Source organism: Geospiza fortis, unplaced genomic scaffold (genome assembly GCF_000277835.1).
Source record: "Geospiza fortis unplaced genomic scaffold, GeoFor_1.0 scaffold66, whole genome shotgun sequence".
Taxonomy (NCBI): Eukaryota; Metazoa; Chordata; class Aves; order Passeriformes; family Thraupidae; genus Geospiza; species Geospiza fortis.
Genome location: NW_005054312.1, coordinates 9,428,756 through 9,450,853, shown reverse-complemented (window position 1 = coordinate 9,450,853; position 22,098 = coordinate 9,428,756). Strand labels below are relative to the sequence as shown.

The 22,098-nt window shown below is 37.1% G+C and overlaps 1 protein-coding gene across 2 annotated transcripts in view; it reads left to right on the top strand.

The window, feature by feature from the left end:
- Positions 1-19,266, top strand: part of CHID1 (chitinase domain containing 1) — a 97,017-nt gene extending 77,751 nt beyond the window's left edge. For both annotated transcript variants that reach the window (XM_031055787.1, XM_005419511.2), the window contains 3 exons: positions 14,525-14,605; positions 16,916-16,958; positions 18,995-19,266. In XM_031055787.1, coding sequence (XP_030911647.1) covers positions 14,525-14,605; positions 16,916-16,958; positions 18,995-19,093 — 223 coding nt within the window. In that variant the 3' untranslated portion in view covers positions 19,094-19,266. The remainder of the gene's footprint in view (positions 1-14,524; positions 14,606-16,915; positions 16,959-18,994) is intronic.
- Positions 19,267-22,098: the final 2,832 nt, after the last annotated feature.

The following is a 22,098-nucleotide window of genomic DNA, read 5'->3' as shown; positions in this document are numbered from 1 at the left end:
ATTATTTCTCTTTGCTAACATGCGTCATTGGGACAGCCAATACCAAAACATCACTCATCAGCATTTTCTTAGATGTATTTAATTTTCTGTAAGAACTAAAGCTGATTTTCACATTCAGTGCATATTGAATATCTGGGGGACCACTCGGAGGTACTGTAAGAAGGGTCTTGCTGTCTCATTGTGTTTTGCATCGTGTGGGGTGAGGATCTGATTTCTTTCCCTCTGCTCTGCATGTGCACTAAACCAGGTCCCTTTACTGTTCAACTCCAGCTGTGAAAGGCTTGATCAGCAACTGGTAGCTTGTTCTTGAATGCTAATTTTAGAGATTCTCTAGTTAGCTAATTGTGGCCAAAAGAAAAGCTTTACACCCATCAAGTATTTTACCATAAAGATTATCTTAGGCATTAATCATTGCCCTTTTTTCCTGAGGTATTTAACCTATTTAAAGCTGTCTGGACACAACCCTGAGTAATGTGCTGTAGAGTTTGAGAAGGAAGGTTGGACGAGTTGGTTGGTTCCTTCCAACTTTAGCCATTCTGTGATTCCTAATGCTTTTGAAAAGAAAAAAGGAAGTAGCAGAGAGCAAGCAGATAAATTGTTATGTCTAATTTCTGTTTTCTGCTCAACCTTCTGTACTGGCATTCTGTTTCAGAAATTTAACTCACAAACCACCATAAGGTTTTCCCTGAGCGTGCTTGTTCTGTGGGCTAAACACCCCGGTTCCCTCAGCTGCTCCTCATCAGACCTGTGCTCCAGATCCTTCCCCAGCTTCATTGCTTAGCTGAGTGTGTTTTCTAGAGGTTACTAGCTTATCATTTACATAATGCAAAGAGTTTTAAATTATTTGGCTCATGCAGAGGAACATAGTGAAATCAGGCTTCCACCAAGCAAGGGTTGTTGCTGAATCCTCCATGGCCCTTTCCTATGTTAACTAAAATTTCAGAATTTCTTTATGAACAGTACATCCAAATTAGACCTGAGTCTCTTTATGTAAGGCTTTAAAATAATGTTGGAAGTAATTAATGTGGGCATGATATCAAGTGTGAAGTTTCAATGTGTCTAGTAAAGGCAAGTACAGCCTTGTTTTATGTTGGGGATATTCCGTGTTGATAAATTACTTGCCTGTGACCATAAAAGAGAGGTAGGAGTAGCAAACCAGCAGCAGAACTTTCAACTCATAACTGGTCTGTGAGTTAATCCCTAGGTCCTGCTCCCTCATTACTAAATCACTTAGATTTACTAAACTGATGGGAGCAAAACTTGCTCTCAGCATCTACTTCATCTACCTTGTAAAATCATCATGAACTTCAGCAAGTTTCAGCATACAATCTACATATTAATGTTTCCTACGACTAGGGTAATGAAAAAAATATTTTATTCTTCTGTCTCTACAAACATAATCCATGATGTAAATTGAGTAGTTTTTGTTCATATCTGATACACTGAATGACGTTGTTTTCTATTCCATTTTTTATATGGATGGGTAAGTATATTGACTTTTTTAGTACTGATATTTTAGTAACCAGGCTTATTGCTATTTTAATTATTTTTCAATCCTAATGTTTCTATGTTGGTACTTAAATCTTATGTACTCAATCTATCCTGAGTTCTGAACATTGAGAAAAGTGCTCCTGAAGTTACCCAATCCTGTTGTGTAATATAGTTAGGCAAACTTGGTAATGTCTTAGCCTCCCTTTCCCTCTGTGACCTTTTGGGGAACACAATGAGGATTATCTGGAATCACATAAAGAAATTTAGAGAGTTGTTATAATTTGTGGATATCTGACTTGATTTTTTTAAATCAATTTTTTTAATGATGTTGCAGTATTTTTTGCCACATCATGGCATCTTTAGTTGGCCATGTACCGATAAGTCACTGTTTTATCATTAAAAAGTCCTTATCATTATTGACTGGATTGGTATTGTTTCTGTCTAATTTATAATATTATTCCAGACTTCTGTCCTCAGAAGAAGACCTTGTTTCCATATAGTTTTTTTATTTTAATCCATGATCTTCTCACCTCTATCATAATTGCTTAATATTTATGCATTATCGCATGGTGTGAAATGCTGTAACAATGTGATGGTTTTGTGAATTCTTTCACTCTTCTATTCAATATCTTCTTATTTTATTGTAGGTATAAATTAGAGCAAAGATGATACATTTGAAAGTGAAGGTGCAGAACAAAACTGTTCTGCTGTAGAAGAATATATAGTACCTGCCAGTCAGGTTCATTAAATTATGTTGTTATAGCAACTGGTTAGCCTCTTCCATACTTAAAATATCTTGTGTCAAGTAATTAGTGCTGCTTAATTGTATTTTATTGCAAAAAAGGCAAGTAATTAAGGAGGTTCTTGCAATGGCTGTGGGGCCAGAAATGGTCAGAAACTACTTGTAATTGGAATATGTTTTGTGAATGTAAATTAATAGATCTAGTAATCTATCTCTTCATTCCCCAGGATCCAAAAAAATGTATCTAGCATACTTGAATTGCTGTTCCTTGCAGGAAATATTAATGGATAAAAATTACCTCTTGTCCTCAATAATTTTTTTCTTTTGTTCTTGTCCTCTTAGGAAGTCTGTAACGTGTGATGTATGCGATAGCCCTGTCCACATAGACAAATGGCCCAATAAAATGCATTTTGGACTTCTCAGGGCATTTCTCTGTATTCTGGCTGTCAGTCATGTGTTGCAGCAGGTTGTTTTCCTCCAAGTTTGGTCTTCTGCTTGAAAACTTTCTGAGCATTTCATCAAAGACAGCAGTCATCATAATCCACAAATCTAGAGCTTTGTGGAAGAGAAAAGATTTCTAACAACATAATATTTGGGATTTCAAATCAGCAAGTGCCCGAATCAGTCAGCCAAACAAGTTCGAACAATCTCAGTTATGGAATTAGAGCCTATTGTTAAGACAAGAACCTGTACTTTTTTCATGGTGTGAGGAGATAATTTTTATTTATCTTCAGGACTTCTGAAATTGATCACCAAGCATTTTTGATGCTGAATACAGAATCCATTTTCTGGCAGTAATGGTTCTTTACTTAAAGAGAAAACTGTACCATCCTGGGGGTGGGGGGTGGGAGATTGAAATTAAAGAGCTTCTGAAGTGGTGCAGTGGTTGTGCGTAGACTGCAAAGTGTGTAAGGCAGTACTGGCACTTACAGGAGTAGCTGCAATGCAGAGTGAGAGAGGAACAGATTACAGCCCTCCACTTCATGTAAAAGTAAGTACAACTAAAATATCACGCAGCAAAAGCCTTACCAATCCCAAATGTAGGTCAGGAAGTCTTCCTGTGACTGCAGTTGGAACTGTTTTGTCTAATCCAAGTAATGTTCCCGATGTTATCCATGCTCGTGCATTGTAGGGCTTCGCAGCTCTACAGCTGACAGTCCCATCTGTTTCTCTTCATCTCCAAGCCTTGCTCTCATCCTCTTTTTATGTGTCTTCGCCTAACAAGGTCATTCATTCCTCTTCTCTGTGCATACCACTGTAGCAAGAGCTCGTGTTAATTAGGTATGTAGGGCACAGGGAGTTATTCCCAGGTGGCACATCTGCCATATGGTTTTGAAATAGCTCTTTGCCATGAAAAGTAGAGCTTTACTTCTCCCCTCAGGCCTGCCTTAAGGTAGAAAAGTTGACTTGTTTGTGGGTATGAACCTTTCAGAACCTTGTCAGACATAATTCACCAGTAACAATTTCTTTTAATTAAAGCAATCAAATGCTTTTTCTGGGCCTCTGGAAGAAGCAATGTTCACTGATGAAATCAGAAGAAAAAAGGAAAATAAAAGTTTCTTTCCCCAGCAGTTGTTTCTGAATTGTGCTTTTAAAAAAAAGAAAAAAAGATGTTTCTTCATTCCACATTGTATCCATCTCTCAGCCACTATGCTTTTAGAAATTGATCCTTTGGAGTATTTTTCGCTTTTTAATCTTGTTTTCGACTCTCTGGATTTGCCTTTCTTACATGCACATCATAATCTTAATATTTAACTTGCTTAGCTATACAGTTAGTAAGTGTTTAAAGGACATTCTTCTTTTATTGAGTGCGCAGCTGTACTGGTGATTGCTCCATGTGTTGGATGACTTGTGTAGGTAGTGCAAAGTGATGGTGTTTTGAAAGTGTTATTACAATTTAATATGTTTGCATATAGAACAACTTTGGAGACAGTAATGCCTGACTGTTTAACTTTAGCAGTGTACTAGGATAATTTGTCAACACCTACTGTCTGAATTTGTTCAAATAATTGCAAAAAGCAAACTTCTGTCATACAAGCACAGCAAAAGAATTTATTTTCTAACTTCCCCACATGTTAACAAAATTTAGATGTGTCACAGACATCTTTTTATGAAAATCCTTTTCTTGGGATTTTTTCTTCCTGAGGAGCTGAGAGGCTTCAGGAATAAAATGTAAACAATGATTATCTGCTGCTGTGAAATGCATCAGGTGGATTTTTGATTGGCTCATCTTGGATGTTTATAATTAATGGCCAATCAAGGCCGAGCTGAGAGAGTCCGAGATAGCTGCCTTTTGTTATCATTCTTTCCTTTCTATTCTTAGCTTAGCCAGCCTTCTGAACGTGGAGTCAACATTCTCGTCTTTTCCCTCACCTGAAAACCCCTGTGAACACCGTCACATAGATGAACACAGATCCCACATATGCTGAGTATAATGCCCTTTTCATTCTTCCTTTAAACCAGCAATTTCTTGAGCCAACCAAAGGTCTTTTGAGTGGTTAATGCTATAAGTGCTGTTTAATTAAAGATTTTAAAAAATTATTTACGTGCCTGTTAGAGGTAAATAGTATTGCATTTTGAAATTTAAAGGGGGCAAAAATGTGGTGGCCATCATTTTTTGCTTTGATTTGCAATCCAAGTGTTACTGTTTAAGTAACAGCTCTTTTGGAAAAAAATTTTAATAAGTTCATGCATATTTCTTTTTGCTTTAAAATTTAGTCTTAATCTTAGCAGATTTTATCAGAAGGAAGATATGTGTGTTCAGCAGAAACTAAATAGATGAGAATATACAAATAGTTTTTGGAGTTATGCAAAGATAAGGAAGATGTTCTGCTGTTTTTTCATGATGAAAAGTGCCCAGGCTTTTCTTTAAAACTGAACACTGTCACATGAATATGCATTAGTTTAACTAACTATCAAGAGATTTAAAATTCATGTTCTCAAATATTTACTTAACTGCCCTGATAAAGATAGTTGTTTAAAAGGGCATAACCTTCCACTCTCATTGGTTAAAAGATAGTTTATGACTTCATAGCCTGTCTTCAGTTCAAGTCATGCCAAAAATTGAGGAATTATATGATATCTAGATTATTTTAAGGCATGTTAAAAATGTATTAACCTTCTGAGATTTGCATTTTTATGAGTAATTAATACTCATTTGCATGAATTTGTCATCTTCTGTCTTTTCAAAAAACAAAGTCTGAAAGTCTTACATTAGTTCTGTTGGTGTACACAGTCAATTGAGAGGAGAAAGATCCCTCTGCCAAATATGATAAATTAACTGAAGTCAGCAGCAGTGTTCTTTGTTCTTCACTTCATCTGGTCCCAATAGATGGAAAAGAGTGTATAGTTCATATCTTTATGGGACACTGGAGGTTTGGAAAATTTACTGCTCTGCCATAGGTTTTCCTTTAGGATAGTTAACTTCTCTAGTTACAATCCTCCCTGCCAAGGATGGAATTTATGATTTCTTTCATATGAAACTGTCTGCTGTATTTGGCTTGATAACCTTAATTTATTACTGTGCTTCTATAACTACTACATGGCAAAAAAACTATTCCTGAGCTGTGTTTCTTTTATTTTATAGAAGGTGTTTGGTGTTGAGCTCCTCCTTCTTCCAATACCTTTGATGGTGTTTCTTTAAGCAGCCAAATCACTCATTCATGATAGTAGTGGAAATTGTAGGCCTGATGTGATTGTCAGCTAAGGAACCTGAACATTCTTCTGAGGCTACTTGGAAGTGCAGATACTTTTCCATGTCTTGTTCTCAGAAGCAAAGGGAATCCAAATAGTGGTTAGCTTTTTCAGGGTACAGTCTCCTACTATAGTTCGTTTATTTCATTGTCTGAAGTTCTGGTTCCTTGCAGACAGCTCTGCTTCTGTGTGACCTCCTATTTTGGGAGAGACACCAGAGGCAGCATTTCATTCCTAAGGCAGTTGCTGACCTAGGTCAGTTTTACCTCCCCAGAGTCCTCCAGGCTGCAAATTTTGTGGTCTGCCTGACTTAAGTCACCTGGGAGCAGATCTTCCTCTTCACTCGTGTCCTTGTCCCACCCTTGGTGCCTTCTGCTGCTTGCACCCAGTGCATGTTCCCCAATGCATGTTCCCTTCACTTCTCCTTTGCTACTAAGTGTGTCCTTGCCCCTGCATGGGGCTCAACCCGGGCATCTTAGCGACCCTCTGGAAACAGGGCATGAGCACCTGCCTAGCTGAGGTGGAGGCTTGGAGGAAGAACTGCACTGCTCCCTTCCTGACACAGGGTGAGAAAAAGATGTTCCTGGTGGCTTTTGTGTTTCTTAAATCTGCTGGATGACATTGCTATTGACCTTGTGTTGTGTTGGGATGATTTAAATTCAGGAATGGTTGAAGAGAGATACAAGAAGCAACTGGGAGAGCTAAGAGTGGTATTTAATTGCATTAAGATCATCTGACCTTTTTGAAGTGGATGGAAAAGAAATGTGATTTTTTAATGTGTACCTTTTTAAATGAAGGAGGTATAGAAGAATTAAGAATATCAAAGTAGATGAGTTTGCACTCAAAATTTATTTTTATATTGGAGTGGATCAAACTTCATCTCCTATACACTGAATTAAGATTAACTGCATCTGACCAGGCTCCAAATTCAGTATAACAGTTTTCATTGCTAATCTGTGTAGCACTACATAAATAGAGCTGATTTGTGTACTTTGAGCAAGAAGAAAGTCTGTAAAGTTTTTGTGATGTGAGTAAAAGAAATCCCAACAAACCCAATCTGACACACAACAGAAGTAGCATAGTTTTTTAGTTTTTTGTTATTTACAGCTGAAGCTGAGCAGCAGATATATTGGTGGACCTGAACTTTGTTCAGCCTCACATCCAAAGATAAATAGCCCCACTTTTTCAAATGTAGTGCTTATTATGTCAGTTCTCAGAAGAATAGAGCACAGTATTTTATTTGGAGTGATGGATCTGAAAATGCTGCAACCTCAATTGAGTGTTACTTAAACATTTCAGGAAATGGGCCCTTAAACTAGCAGTTTTATCTTCAGAGATTTTATTTTTAGGGTGAACCTGCTGGTTCTTGAAACAAGCCTGTAGGGATAAACAAACATTAGTTTTCATCATGTTGAGAAGTATTTTTAAGCAGAAACACTCTGTCTTGTCTGGGATTCTAAGACAGAAACTAAGGCAGATTATTGGGTGAACTGAAGCAGAATGTAAGTTTTTATGTATTGTCTAGGAAGCACTAATACTTTCACTGTTTCTTGATGATACATTGCCTTATAGGAATCTATTAGGACCTGTGTTTCTTCTATGAAGGATGGGCATTAAACTTCTGTAATGTCAGTGCAGTGGTTTGACCCCAACTGAGGAAAGAATCACATTGGCTTCTCAACAATACATATTTTCAATTTTCCTTTAGAAACAGTCATGCTGCTGAACAGCAATGTGTTACTGGAGGCACACAAACAGATAAGCAGACCTTCTGCCTCAATCTAGTTATGTCCTCATTGTCTAAGAAATAGTTTTTGACTTAAAAATCAAGGTCTTGTTTTCTTTAAGGAGATTTTCATATATCCTTCCAAATCTATCAGTTTGAGTTAAAATCTTAAATATATAGCTAAATGCTCACACCTTTCTGCCTTATGTGTGATTAATTCTATTAATAGATCAATAGCTAACTGTTGTCTCCTTATCACAAAAGTTTCATGCCTTCTTGGTGTTTCTCATGGGCAGCTCCTCAGAGCACTGATTCTTTCTTCTTCACAAAGCAGCCAACTGACTCCAGTTCCCTTCTCAACCAGCCACCCCACTCTTTTATAGCACTCTTCTTCTCATTGCTTACAGCTGTGGCCTGTTCCTAATCTTTGCTAATTGGCCCAGATGCAACTCCTTAGGGGTAAGATTGCCAAAAAAAGAGATAGAATATAAGAAAATAAAGATAGTGTAGAAAGTAAAGAGCTGCCTTTTTGGTTATATTGAGAATTGCAGCATGCACTGTATTGCTTTCAGCTGTAGTTGACATTCCTGTGGATTATTTGCCAGTGTACCATTGTGTAAATTCTCAGGTGAATCTCCCTATAAAACCTCTGTGAAGCTGACAATAAGGGCCACCACTAACATGTAAAAGCTCTCTACATAGAAATATGTATTTTTTATGTTTTCTTCTGTAGCCACAGTAATGCACAAGAAAGTTTTGATGCTCGTTTTTTCTTGAGACAGAGGTGCTTCTGAAAAGCTTGACGTTGTCAACTGTGTCTGCTGAAATCTGTAAATTAGGAACAATTTTCTGTCTCTCTGCAGTTGCGTCCAGCAAAGTATTCTTATTTCCAAATTACTTTGGGAATGCTGAACAAGATGTTCTTTTGAAGAGCCCAGAGTAATGATAGAAATGTCACTGAGCTTCTGCTTGTTTTCATTGGGCTGGTGCATCATGGCAGAAGTACAGGGTCAGTGGGTTTGTGTGAGGTTGGGGTGGAAGTGCTGAAAAGTGTTATCTCTCGAGTCAGTAATGAAGTATTGTGAAGAAATCAGTGAGGATGATTTTATAAAACTTACTGAAAGCAATACACCCAGAAAAACTACTATGTTGCAAACCTTACTATTAAAATAGTAAAAATATTCTTCATTACTTTTAAAACTGACAGAGCAAGGTTCAGGCAGCAACAGAGCGATTACTAGAGAAAGATGATGCTTGCTTATAGATTTTTCATTTCTAGGCTGCTACTTGGATATTTTAACAGCTAATTGATGTCTCTCTTCAAACTGCCTATTTTAGTTCTTTTACATTAAATAATCTAAAGACTTAACAATTATTTTTTAATAATATAGCCTATAGACAGGCTTGTAGTGTGCTCTCCACTCAGATGCATAAATCTTCAGAGTAAAAATTATTTCAATGTTAGTTCATACTTTTGATTCTCTAGAACATACATAGTAGCTGTCTTTTTCCTGGATAACCTATTTGCTTTTCAAAGAACTTGTGGGGATATGTGTTAATAAAATCTGAATTCTTTAATGTGCAAGCAAGGGATACAGTGCTATGCAACATTACCACCTTTTAAAGTTGGAAGAATATAAATTGTAAATATGATGTTATTGAGTGGAGGGAGGAGTTGAGTGAGACGGTTCTTAAGTGATCCTGATGGAACCAGTGTGGTGAAAGCTTAATTGTTCAGTTTGTTGTTGACCTTTTTTACTGTACTGTGTAATGCTGTATATATATACATATACACACACACATATAAGTAACATTATGCTGTTAAAGACTCTGCTAGGTTTTTCATAAATTTATGAATGCTTTCAAAAGTATTTTAAAGGCTAATATATAAAGATCGTTAAATTATAGGGCATCTCTGCCTTTTGCAAGCTGCAGTTTTAGGGGCTGAGTGATTGAGAACTCAAAATCTGTATAAAATCTTTTTTCTTTTTCAAATTTTTTCTTTTTGTGTTTCTATTTATTATCGTGGAAGACATCTTTTATCAAAACTTAGTTTCATGACTAAATCATTCAATAGCTTATAGGATATTCATAATTTTTGCATTTGTTTTTTAGAAATTGTCTTCTAAGAAGCAGAGAAGGCCAAAAAATTCCCACTTTTAAAACCTTTTTTTAAAAATGTCTCCAGATTGTATTGTTTCTTGACATTTTGTCTCAACTAAAAGGAAGTAATTTAAGAAAAACCTTAAATGGTAAGTGTTAAGGTAGCTAAAATTAAATAAAAAGGGGTTTGACTTACAGGTTATATATACAACCCCTCTGAAAAATCTTGTTTTGAAGATGAGTATCTTCCCATTCACAGAATGTCCTGATGTACACAGAGCAGTGGAGAAATGGACTGGTACTCTTTTGGAAGATATGTACTGAGAATGATCTTAGGAGTACTCCTGTGAAACTGTTTGGAGCTATTTCTGTCTATTTGTTTTGCATCAGAAACTGGAACTCTTGAGCTCTAAAATGCAGCCTTTTGTGTGACTTCTCTTACTTTTATTAAGAGACACAGCTCCCTATAAAGAGGGAAGATGGGCCCTGTCCAGCTGAGTCTAAAACTTGCCATGCATAGGCACTGTTGATAGTTATGGAGATACAATTCCTGGTAGGTTCGCATTTTAATAACTAAGCCTATTGTAACTGAAGAAAACTGAAAAGAAAATGTGTGGTATAGATCTTCAAGCTGAGTAATATTTTTGTTCTTTGACTGAATCTCTCAAATATGGTACAGTCGAAGATAAACTCAATTTTCTGTAGCAGGAGAAAATGATCCTTCATTCTGATTAAAGAGCTATTGCTTCTAATCAGAGTTTTGTTCATGTGAGAACTGGGGAAAAAATATAAAGTGTTAGAAAGGAGCATTAAAATGCAATGTATGCTCAGCAGTGGTTTCCTTTTCACTGAAGTTTTTTGGTTGAAGAGTGATTCAGGACTAGTAAAGCAAAACACCCAAAGATTAAAAAGTTTAACTTCATAAATAAATCCTAGTCTAAGAATTAAATACAAAGCTATCTCTTCCTAGAATGTAAATTTTTGTTGCAAAAGATATACTAGAGACTGGTTTCTTTATATTCTCAGTGAAAAAAGCATTATCCATGAAGATAAATAGCTTCTTCAGGGGGACTAAAGATTGTGGGTTTTACCTTAACATATTCCAGGGCCATGCCATTTTTCATGTTTTGGAAGAAAAGCCTCTAAGAAAAGGAACACCAGGCATAAATCCTGAGAAACTTTCATCTGGTTCCTTTATTTATTCATTGAATAAGCAGTAAAGTGCAGTAGTGTGTAGGTGTAGCCACATTAGGGTTGTTCATAGGTACACGTCTTTGGCAGGCCTGACTTTACAGCAACTCCATAATATGTATGTTTTGGCTTCTCCTTTACTTTGCAGAAGGGATTGTTTGCTTTAACCCAGAGTGTTTGTAACCAGGAGTATCTGTCGCACAAATAATTGTTCTTCTGTGAATACCAGGAAGTGCCCATTTTGACAAAGGCATGGCAATTTGAGTGAGCCAGAATGGCACTTGTCTGTGTCAGAACATGTATTTGCAAGGTGGACATGCAGGTGACATTGGCCTTTTGTTACTGTCGCTGATGATCCATGCAGATCTGTCATTTCTATATGTTGCACTGGTGCTTCAGTAGAGGCTGGCATCAATAATCCAGATACTTCATCTGTGCTGACTTTGTTTCAGGCTAGCACCACAGAAACAGTATGACTTGCTCTGAAAATGGTCACAAACTTCCCAGGAAATATGTAGTGCAAGGCTGTGAAGCTGAGTTTTCAGTGTTTTTCATTCTCTTAACTGCTGAGGCAGCTTGGTAAAAGAAGAAAGGTAGTAAGTTAGGAGGTGATGGATGAGGAATTAGTTTGGATAGCAGTATAAAAGCAGAAGTGAACTGGCACAGAGGCGGTAGTAAGAGGGATAAATTAGAAAGAGAGGATGAAAAAATAGCAGTAAGTATGAGTTGAAAGGTATAGAGTGAAATGAGGGGTGAAAAAAAGGAAAGCTGGCTGTGGTGAGCTTCTTGCCCCTTTCTTTTCCTCTTTGAGAACCTGAAAATTTATCTACAATTCTGCTATCCCAGACACATTGACATCCCTTGTCTTGTTCAGTGCAATGGCAAATTTTGCTTTTCTGTTTATTTATTTATTTATTTTAACCAGTGCATGTCAAATATTTGTTGAGTCAAGTACTGCCCCAGCTAGGAGATAATATATGAAGAGTGCCTGGTATGCATTAATTTGAGTCAAGCAATTGTGTTGTGATTGAGCTGCTGCAGTTTTACACAGGAATCTTTCCACTTATGATGCACATGGTAGGATACTACTAAGATAATAGGATAATATGGCATCTCTTGGAGTTCTTACCTTCTTTCTTTTACTGAAAGAAAAGGAATCAAGTAAAGGGGAAATGACTACAAGAAGGGAATGGGTTATTCCCAAGTTAGGGCAATAGAAAACCCATGGGAAACAGATGTGGTTTGCTGATGCACCTCTTCCCAACTCTTCACAGCAACTTTGTGTCTCATTGAAAAAGATAAAGCTTGATTTTCATAGTCATTGAGCATGCAGTTGCAACTTAAGCAATGACAATTTGGGGGCTAATACTTCTTTTTTCCCCAACTCAAGCTTGTAGCTAGTCTCATCACTGTAGATGTGATTTCAAGATGAACTTGTTCATTTTTGCTGTTACATACTGTGGGGATAAATGCCTAGAGACAGAAGAAAAGGAAATAAATCCTCTGTGCGTGGTCAGGATGAGTGCTCATTAAATGTGGTATATGCCTTAAAAGGTTTAAAATAATAATAATATATCTTTAATAGAAAAGGGTATAATAATTGGTTCCACTTGCATTTCTATTTTTAAAGCTTGTTTGAAAGTATTTTGAGCACTCTTTAATTGTGTTGGGAATTTTAGCTAGCAGAATTAAGATTTCCCATCTAAAGTCATACATTCAGGAACAAAGCTGTGTGCCAGGATGTCTTGGCTGGTAATTTTTGTTTTCCGCTCTGGAACATCTTGGTACCATATTCTATATGAATGTAGTCTCCTGTCATTACTGGAATGGGACAGTTTGTTAAAATCCATCCTTAAATTTTAAATATACAAAACTACATCACTTTGCATATGTTTCTAGTGGGACAACTTAAAATTTTTGTATGTCTTAAAAAGGAATGGGCAGGTTCCAAAGGTCTAACTTACCCCATTTGAAAAGGTCCATTATTCCAGGGCATGTGTGTGTTAGGGAGAGTGCAAGAGCTCTTCATATTTCCATGGGGGTCACATGTTCCTGTGTGTTTGCTTATGTACATAAATCCATGCCTGGCGTGGGTTCATTTGACATAAATACAAAATAAAATCTTTTCTAAACCCACTAGCAGTAGGAAACAATTTGCCAATATATGAATGAGCAAGCCACAGCAAAAGAGAGAAGATGATCCTGGCAGTGCTGAATATTTTAATTGCATTTAGAATAGTACCAAATGAGAGAACAAATCTTTTTCAAACTGACCAACACAAAATTTTTCTGTTTCTTGTTGTATAATAGTGACGTGGAATTTCAGCACTGATGCAGTCAGGATAGTGGCTGACGGAAATTTCTTAATAAGAAATAAGAGGATTTGAAGGAAATGTTTCCATCCAAATCCTGCCATAAGCAGAGAAATTACTGCAAGAATGAGACCAATTGTGGGAGATGGCTTTGATAGACCTTTCAAAAAGAGATGGCCAAAGATGCAGGTTAAAAATGCAGAAGAGACAGGGGAATGAGACTTCCCATTTTTGTGTGACACCTGTGTGGCCTCTATCGCTGGCAGTCGTTTGCCATCTTCTGGTCCTCTGACGTGTGGCAGCCAGCAGCTTTGTTTCTGTTTTGCTGTCAGAAATGCGGACACTGTCTCTGCACTGAGAGGATACTATGAGCTATAAATTTACAGCATACCAGCTCTTCTACCCCAGGGTTTTGGGTCCAAGTAGTACTGTGTCCTCACTTTGTGTCAGGGGAGATAGGTCATCCCATGTTCAAAATGTCCATGCAAGAAAATAATACCAATAAGCCAGTGATGGGGAAAATCCATATGCAGAATTACTTAGCAGTGAACTTTCCTTGACAATTTCAGTTTTAGAAGATTAGCTAAGCCCCTTACCTAGAAGAACTTTCCTGATGACATAAGCCTCATAGTGGAGGACACAGTCATGTACAGCCTAGGGATGACTTCAGTTCCTGTGCTTTGGCATATGGATTTCAGACTGTAGAAATATTACAACAGTGCCTCCATGTGTCCTTGCAGATTTGTCAATCAATGAACATTAATCATTTCACAGAGTCACACAATCACAGAATCAAAAATGGGCCACTGGAGGCCATCTGGTCCAAGTTCCCTGCTCCAGGGACCATATTACTGAGGATGGTGCCCTGATACCTTTTGAATTTCTGCAGGGAAGGAGACTCCACAGCCTCTTTGGGCAATCTGTTCTAGTGCTTGGTCACCCACATAGTGAAGTGTTTCTTCATATTCAGGTGGAAGTTTCTGTGCATCAGTTTCTGCCCATTGCCTCTTGTCCTATTGCTTGGCACCACCTTCTGACACCCTCCCCTCAGATATTTATATGCAACACTTTAGAAAAAAAACAGCCTAAAAATGCAAACATGAAATCGTAAAGTGGTTTAGGAAATTAGCTGTCAACAAGAAGATATTTTTGATACTGTGCTCAACATCTAAACATGGTAAAACTGCTCTTTTGAAATTTCTGCAAAGTAATTTCATAACTGCTTCTTAGAAAAGTTAATTCCTTATCTATGTTTTTAATTTGTAGGTACATTGAAACCTTGAAGGAACACAAGCCAAAAATTGTCTGGGATGAACAAATTGCTGAACACTACTTTGAATACAAAAAGTGAGTTATATTTATTAACTTACCATTCTGCAAATATTTTTGGGCATGGGCCAATGACTGTAGTATGCAACTGAATTCAGCAAATGGAAATTCTTCTGATTGTGATCTGTGTGCGAACACTGAACTGCAGCATAAAAGAGTGTTTTGGATGAGAGGAGAAAATCAGAGAAGGATTCATGAAATTACATAAACTAGAAGAATCTTTAGAAGAGAAGTCTGGTGGGTCATATCTTTAGAAATTATCCATCAAAGTTATCTATTGACTGTCAGTTAATCAGAGGCTCAGATGAGTACTGGGAGCTGTCGGGTGATTACCAATAACTCATCCAAAAATAGTTCTGAGAACAATCTATGGTACAAGAGGCTGGTTTCACAAATCCTACTGCTAAGACTGTTTAAGTGACAAACTTCCACTAGATGGAATGGACTGTAGAGAAATGTAATAGAAGTAAAACTAAGTGACTTCCAGGTAAAGTTTTTTGAGAGCGTTAAGGGCAACAGCGTTCTTTGTCCACCCTTGTTCATTGTGAAACAACAAGAGGATTCCTGATCTAGAAGAATCCATTTAAAATAGATTCAAATAAATAAACCCAGCAGCATCTCATTAATCGTCTGATAACTTGCTATTTTTATGCAAAAATATCAAAATATACAAAGTGATACAATCAAATCCTACTACTGCAAAGCTGTGTCTTTTATATTACTCAATGCATTGTTAATGTGAAGATACACAACCGAAAGGAAGAGTAAAACACATTTTAGAAGCTTTTATTAAAAACAATCAAAACTTCTTTATTTCCGAAACAATCTGGTCTAAAATATTTATCAATATTAAACCCAACCAAAAACCAAAAATTAAAACTAAACCTACAAATCACCTACCTTTGTATTTTTAGTTTAATTTCCAAGGTGTTTCTCAGCCTGTAATTTTCTTCTGACTATTATTTATCAGGAAAAAAAATCTGTTGTTGAGCAGTGTTTAAATTTGGGTTTTTTTCATGTGTTTGTATGAAAGACTGGGTTCTGTATACCTTCATTTTTAATTATTTGGTATCCTGTTGCAAAATTACTTTGTACCAAGCAATTACAGTTTTTTGTGTTAACTAAAAAGGAATAAATCAGAAGCTCTGTTTTACTGATCTTTAATCCTGTTGGAGACACAATGAGCACTAGATGAAAACTTGCTCTCAAAAGCGTAACTCTGCTTGAATGGCATGCTTCTGGGATTCCTGTCTGAATCACATTTCTTACATGGCAAAATGAACTTGTTGCAAAGGGATAGCGTGTCAGTAGTACTTCCTCTTTTTTCTTTGAAGCCAACCTTTGGAGGTTCTTGTGTGGGCCTTCCTGGAGGAACTTTTGATGCATGAAGCCCACTCTGTCTGAAAATCACTCTAAACTTCACTTGTGCTGTGCTTGGCGGTCAGCTGAGGGGTTCAGCTGGCTGCAGGGGAGGGTTATTTAAGGAACTCTTTTTCAGTTACCACTTTGTTTTGCAAAGGTTCAATTATCTTGGACAGGGATGGCAGCCAGGCCTGAAATATGTATGCTTCCCTGGTGAAGCCTCTCACCTGGAAATCTTGTGCGTCTGCAGTGGCTGAGAAATGAAATCATGAATCTTTAAGCAAAGCACAGCTAATGATTTCATGTAGCAGGCAGAGACTGTCTATTACAAATAGTTGCAGAAATCTGAAGACTTCTCCCAGTGCACAAGCAGGTATTCACTTCTGTAAGTTGTGAGATTTTAGGAGCAATTCCTTCTTGGTCTGTCCATGCACTCCACTTTTTCTCCTGGCCTAAGTGGTAAAGTGGTGCTGTGAGACCCCTTGTAACTCATCCTTCTCATTACTAGGGGTTAAAATGCCACCTTGGTATTTGTGCCCGGTCTGTATATTTTATACCGGTTTAGCTTGCCCGGTCTGTATATTTTATACTGCTGGCAGTTAATTTAGCCTGAAAGATAGTAATTCAGGGAATTGGAGAAAATATTTCACAGTTTGCATCAGAAAACCAAATGTCTTCATCTTTTTCAGATGTGCATTTAGCAGGCACAACTGCCTGTTACAATCTGACAGTTTTGTCATCCAGTTGCAACAAAATATCTCAGTGTTTACCATGATATGGTATCAAACCATCTCTGTTGTGAGATCTCTTCTTGAATCCTCTGTTTTCACTGTCAGCCTTTTCACAGTATCACAGAATCTCAGAATACTTAAGTTTGGAAGGGACAAACCTGGTTTTGAATTCTAGTCTTGAAAATCTTGTTATCTATCAAAGCTACTGTGACTATTTGGTTTTCTTGTTTTGCAGAAATAAGGGAGGAAAACATGCAGTCTTCTACCCAACACTGAAGGTAGGTGCCACTTTCTCAGGTCAGAGGGCTGTAAGAGGACAGAGATCTTTACTTGACCCGTTTCATTATTGAGACATTTCAGAAAATGTTGAACTGGGTTTAGGCTTTTGTGAAAGAAGTTTGCCCTCATGTAAATGTTATGTAAATTGTTATGATTCAAAGATTCAGCTGCTTGTGCAAGAAAGTTAGTTTTTTCTCTCATGAATAGTGGGGTTTTGGGAACTCTGAAGATAAAGCATGCCTAGAGATAAGACATACCAGGACAAACCAGTGCTGTAGAGGATCTGTTCAAGTGCGCAGCTCATGTACTATCAGATATGTTGTTAGCAGATTCTCAGACAAGATACAAAAGAAATTTTCCTTCTCATTATGGTGGCTGGAAGCTTGGAGAACTTTTGCCTTCCTTTGTAACAGGGTCCTGATTCTCTGTCAGCCTACATCACTCTGTTTTCTTCAGCTCTGTGGAACATACTTTAGTGTTTTGAAAACTTCTACACCATAGTCTGCAGTAGAGCAGAATACAGGATAAAATGGTTAATTACAGCCTTAGTTCATAGGAAGTTATCTTTCGACTTTCTCAAATTAAACTGGAAAAAACCCGAAAAAGCCAGTGTGTTAAACCTCTGCTGCCATTTAGTACTGGAAGGGAATTGCTTCTGTAGTGAAACTACATTGTATTTACAGAGACCAGAGACTTTTTTTTTTATTGTTAAACTAGTATGAAATGATCTAAGGCTCTGTTTTCCTGGATTGTTATCTTAAGCACCATGAGTAAAGGGATATTTCCCCTCATTAATTCAATATAGGTGGAAGTACTATCACATATTGGATATTAACTACCATATCTATGTTCTTGCTAGTGCTGTGTGTCTGAGAGTGTTAGAAAGTTGCATTGTGAATGTATCAGGGAAAATATAGCTTGTGCTGTTAGGCTGTTTTGTTCAGCCTTGGGGAAGGATTTTCCCCTGCCATTGTCAGTACTAACCAGGTTAAGAAAACTCATTCCTGTAAATTTCTTTCATTATTTCCTCTCTAACAGATCACCACTCAACTGTGGTGATTGGTGAATGCATGGAAATGGGGTTTCTTTCCCTTTTCAACATTCTTGTAATGAAATAGTTTGAGATTTGTTTGCTGGTCATGATGGTTGGGAAACACTGAATGTTATTACCTCATGAAAATTGTGCTTCTTTCCTCTTTTACCATTATACTCACTGACAGGTTGCTCAAAATTAGTTTGTTCATGACTAGTTAAAAGCAGTCATGAATGCCAGGCCCAGTGGATCTGTTAATGATGCTGTGATACTTTATTCTGTTTCCCATGGAAATGATTTTTAAACACATCCCTAGTGTGAGTAGATTAAACAATGCAGTGCTGTAGTTCAAAGTAGGAAAACCTGAGAGCAAAAGATTGAAAAATAATTATTTTTGTTTGAATTAAAAAAAAAAAGGCAGAATGTGAATTGTGGCATTGCTTCCCTTGTTAACCAGTGGCTAAACTAACTCTTCTAAATCAATGGCTGGAGATCAAATAGAGATACTTTTAATTATTATCTCCAAGAAGCTCTTTAAAATAGAATTTTTGTAATGTAAATTGTGACTCTGTCCTGGGAAAAGGCAAGGGTAGGGGAGAGATCTTGATGGTATTTGACAAATTGTTCTGATCGTCTTCAGTGATAAAGTTTTATTTTACCCCTGAGATATTTCTCGGAAGAGTTAGAATTTCTGTACATTGTGAAATGATAGCCTAAATTAGAATAGTCTTTTGCATAGTTCATAAATCTGATTTATTTCTGTGGCATTTTGTCAATTTAGCTGGTAATCTTTTATTAGGTCATTGAATTAACTGGTACGATTAACTGTCTTTGACTGAATGATTGCTTGCTAACCAGAGAGTATTTGAAATACAGACAAGGTTTTTCAGTAGCTGGTTCAAGGGTGGATGTTTTTAAATGTCTGGTAATGGCATGAAGAGATGGCAGTATGGAGTGTCTGATATCTCTGACTGAGACATGATTGCTTTATGTGTCTTTTAGTCCATCCAGTTGCGCTTGGAGCTTGCAAAAGAATTGGGCACTGGAATATCCATCTGGGAACTGGGACAAGGCCTGGACTATTTTTATGATCTGCTTTAAAATGAGAGATGATCTTAGAAAGACTTTATTTGCTTCACTGAGGCTCCACCTTCAATTAATCTGGGCATCCTGGAGAGGTGATTTTTAAAACAGTTTTTGTAATTTATATCGTATCTGTATTAAACTTGCATTTTTCTTCCCAATAAAGAATCCTTTTTGATTTGCCACACAGACATGATTGTTGGTATCTGATAAAATTCAGAGTGAAAACCCACAGAAATTTCTCTTAAAGCACCTGAATTCCAAGTCATTGAAAACAGACCAACATAGCTGGATGGAGTCAGAGTTTAAAATATTTTCTGAAATGTTTTCTACAAGAAGTAAAATGGGAAAGTTGATGCCATCTGATCAGAGTTTAAGATGGAGACCTTTCAAAGAGCTACTGGTAATAACCAAAGTAAGAGAACAAATAAATCCATCATATTCCACCCAGCAAATTTAAAATCTGCTGGACTCTGCATCTTGCTGTCTTCTGGTAAGGTAAGTGAACATAAAATGGCAGGAGGGGAGACCAAGACTTTCCCTCAAGCTGGTAGAAAATCAATCACTGACAAGCTAAGCTGTTGGCTCTGTTTGTTTTGTCATGTTAGTAAATTCCTTAAGTAGTTCAAAGTCACAGTAATTTCAATTTATGACCTGTTTCTAAATCAGTTCTGGTACAAGAGATGCTCTGTGATTTCTCTACTCTGCTTAGCCAGCTTGGTGGCTCAGTTATAGTATTTAGCCTTAGAGCCTGATGCATTAGTGGCCAGTTTGTGGGAACTGTAACATTCAGCAATAAAGGCTCTAATGGTAATCATGGATTCCATGGACATGATGGATCCTGTGTCCCCAGCAGCTCTGACAATCCCTTGACTTTAAGCAGGCTCTGTAAATGTCATCAGCACCTTTGTGCATGAAGCTGTCATTCTTCAGCTGCACTCATTGGTGCTTTTGTCTCCATAATATGGATTTTTTAGGAACCCAATAGCTGTAAAAACCCATCAGTTTAAAAACAAAGCCAAGAAATTGTGTCCCTGCCTCTTGGTTTATAGTATTTGTGTTTGTAGAAATCCACAGGCTTCAAGGCAATTTCTTCTAAGGAACTAAGAGGTGCTGGGAATTTGATGAGGGTGTCATTGGTCACCAGCAGAGACTCAGGCAAAGAGCTCTGTACTCCCACTGGTGTTCTTCTTGCCACTTAGAATTGTCACAAAGATGACTGCACTCCTCTGTTCACATCCACCCTTCCCAGTAATTAATCTCAGCGGGGAATTTATCTGCCCCTGCTGTTTTCAGCAGAATAAATCCCACTGTAATCCACCATTGATTAAAGAACTATTGATCTTCACCTTTCTGATTTAGTTCTGGCATCTCTCAACTTCTCACATTGCGAGTATCCAGCTGGGGTAACTAATCAGGTTTCTTTCTTCCATGCCATTAGTAGTAAGATAATTTGCTACATGAATCCTTGTGTTCAATTAACTTGAACTTTCTAGTTCGTTCAAAAGCAATTTAAAGTTGCTCTGGCAATGGTATCTAGAATACCACAAGAATTAAATTCTATTACACTGTTTTTTCTACTTTCAGTGGCACTATTGAACCACAATGTCTCAGAAAAAAATATTCAGAAATGGAGGGGTTGTGTTCTGAAATGGCATCCGTTTTTATATTAGCTAGGAGGTAGCTTCCCAAATTGGATGTGGGGAAGAAAATGATATTTCATTTTACCTTGTTTCTTCTCTAGAAAAGATATACATAATTTATCACAATTTTCATTTTGTTTATATTCTGTGATGATTTTTTGTGAGGTACATGATTCCTGTTTGTCTCTGAATACAGCTGTGTTAGAAAGAAATGTCTTTTCCATCCTTAGAGGTAGAAAAAAATACCTCTGTGTTTCAAAAAGATAAAAATAACCCCTTCTGTTTCCTGAAAAATAAATACCAGGTAAGAAGTACCAGATGGAATTTTGGGCCATCCATGGTATATTGGTGCTTAAGGACAAGAATGTTGCCTTTGTCTCTTAAGGCAGAACATGTTTGTTGCATTAGAAATAATATTCTAAAAGAAACAAAGTTGAATTTATTCTTAATAATTAAATTCTGTTAAAAAAAAAAGAAAAAAGAAAAAAAGAAATGAGCATCAAAAGGGCTGTGAGCTCCAGAATGAATGCAGAACAGCTTCTTGGTTGGTCTTGCATTTCCCTAATTTTTCAACATGTGGGAATGTGAGGTTGTCTTGTAATAACAGAGAATGGAGAAATCAGTGAGCCACAAGAAAAACAGCTTTCTTTTGAAATTTGCACCTCAACACAGGAGAGAGATGCTCGTATGAAAGGAGGTCCTGCAGAGCATCTCCTTTTATGACAAGTGGGGAAAACTGCATGAGGGGCAGAAGGTGGGAGGGAGTGCTGAAGTGGTAATTCATTATTTATTCCTAGATAAAAAAGCAGGTGTTCCTAAAATGAGGTACTTGGCAGGGCAAGGCCAAAGATACTGGACATAAAGGATCAAGGGTATGACTGGGGAGAAATATTTAGTGTTTCTATTAAAACAACTTACACCTAATATAGTAAGCAGTGAAATGGAAGTGTTTACTTGAACACAGTATATTATCATTAAGTTTTCTCAGATGCATTTAAAAAAAATGGTTTCCTGTATACAGGCTCTGTTGCAAGAAAAAATTCTTTGTTGCAAGAAAAATTTCCTTGTATTTGTATAAGATCTCAAGCACAATGAATGTTAAGGTATCTTTACATTCTCTACCTGATGCCAAGTGGAGAATTTTCCAACTGACATATGCTCTTGTATTTCTGGGTGATTTTCTTTTTTTGGGTGAGACTTACACAGTGTCGCAGACATCTCTTTATGAAAAATCTTTTCTTTAGGATTTTTCCTTCTGAGAAGCTGAGGCCTCAGAAACAGATGTAAACAATGGTTATCTGCTGCTGTGGAATCTGGTCCATCTGGATTGGCCCATCTTGGATGTTTATAATTAATGGCCAATCAAGGACCAAGCTATCT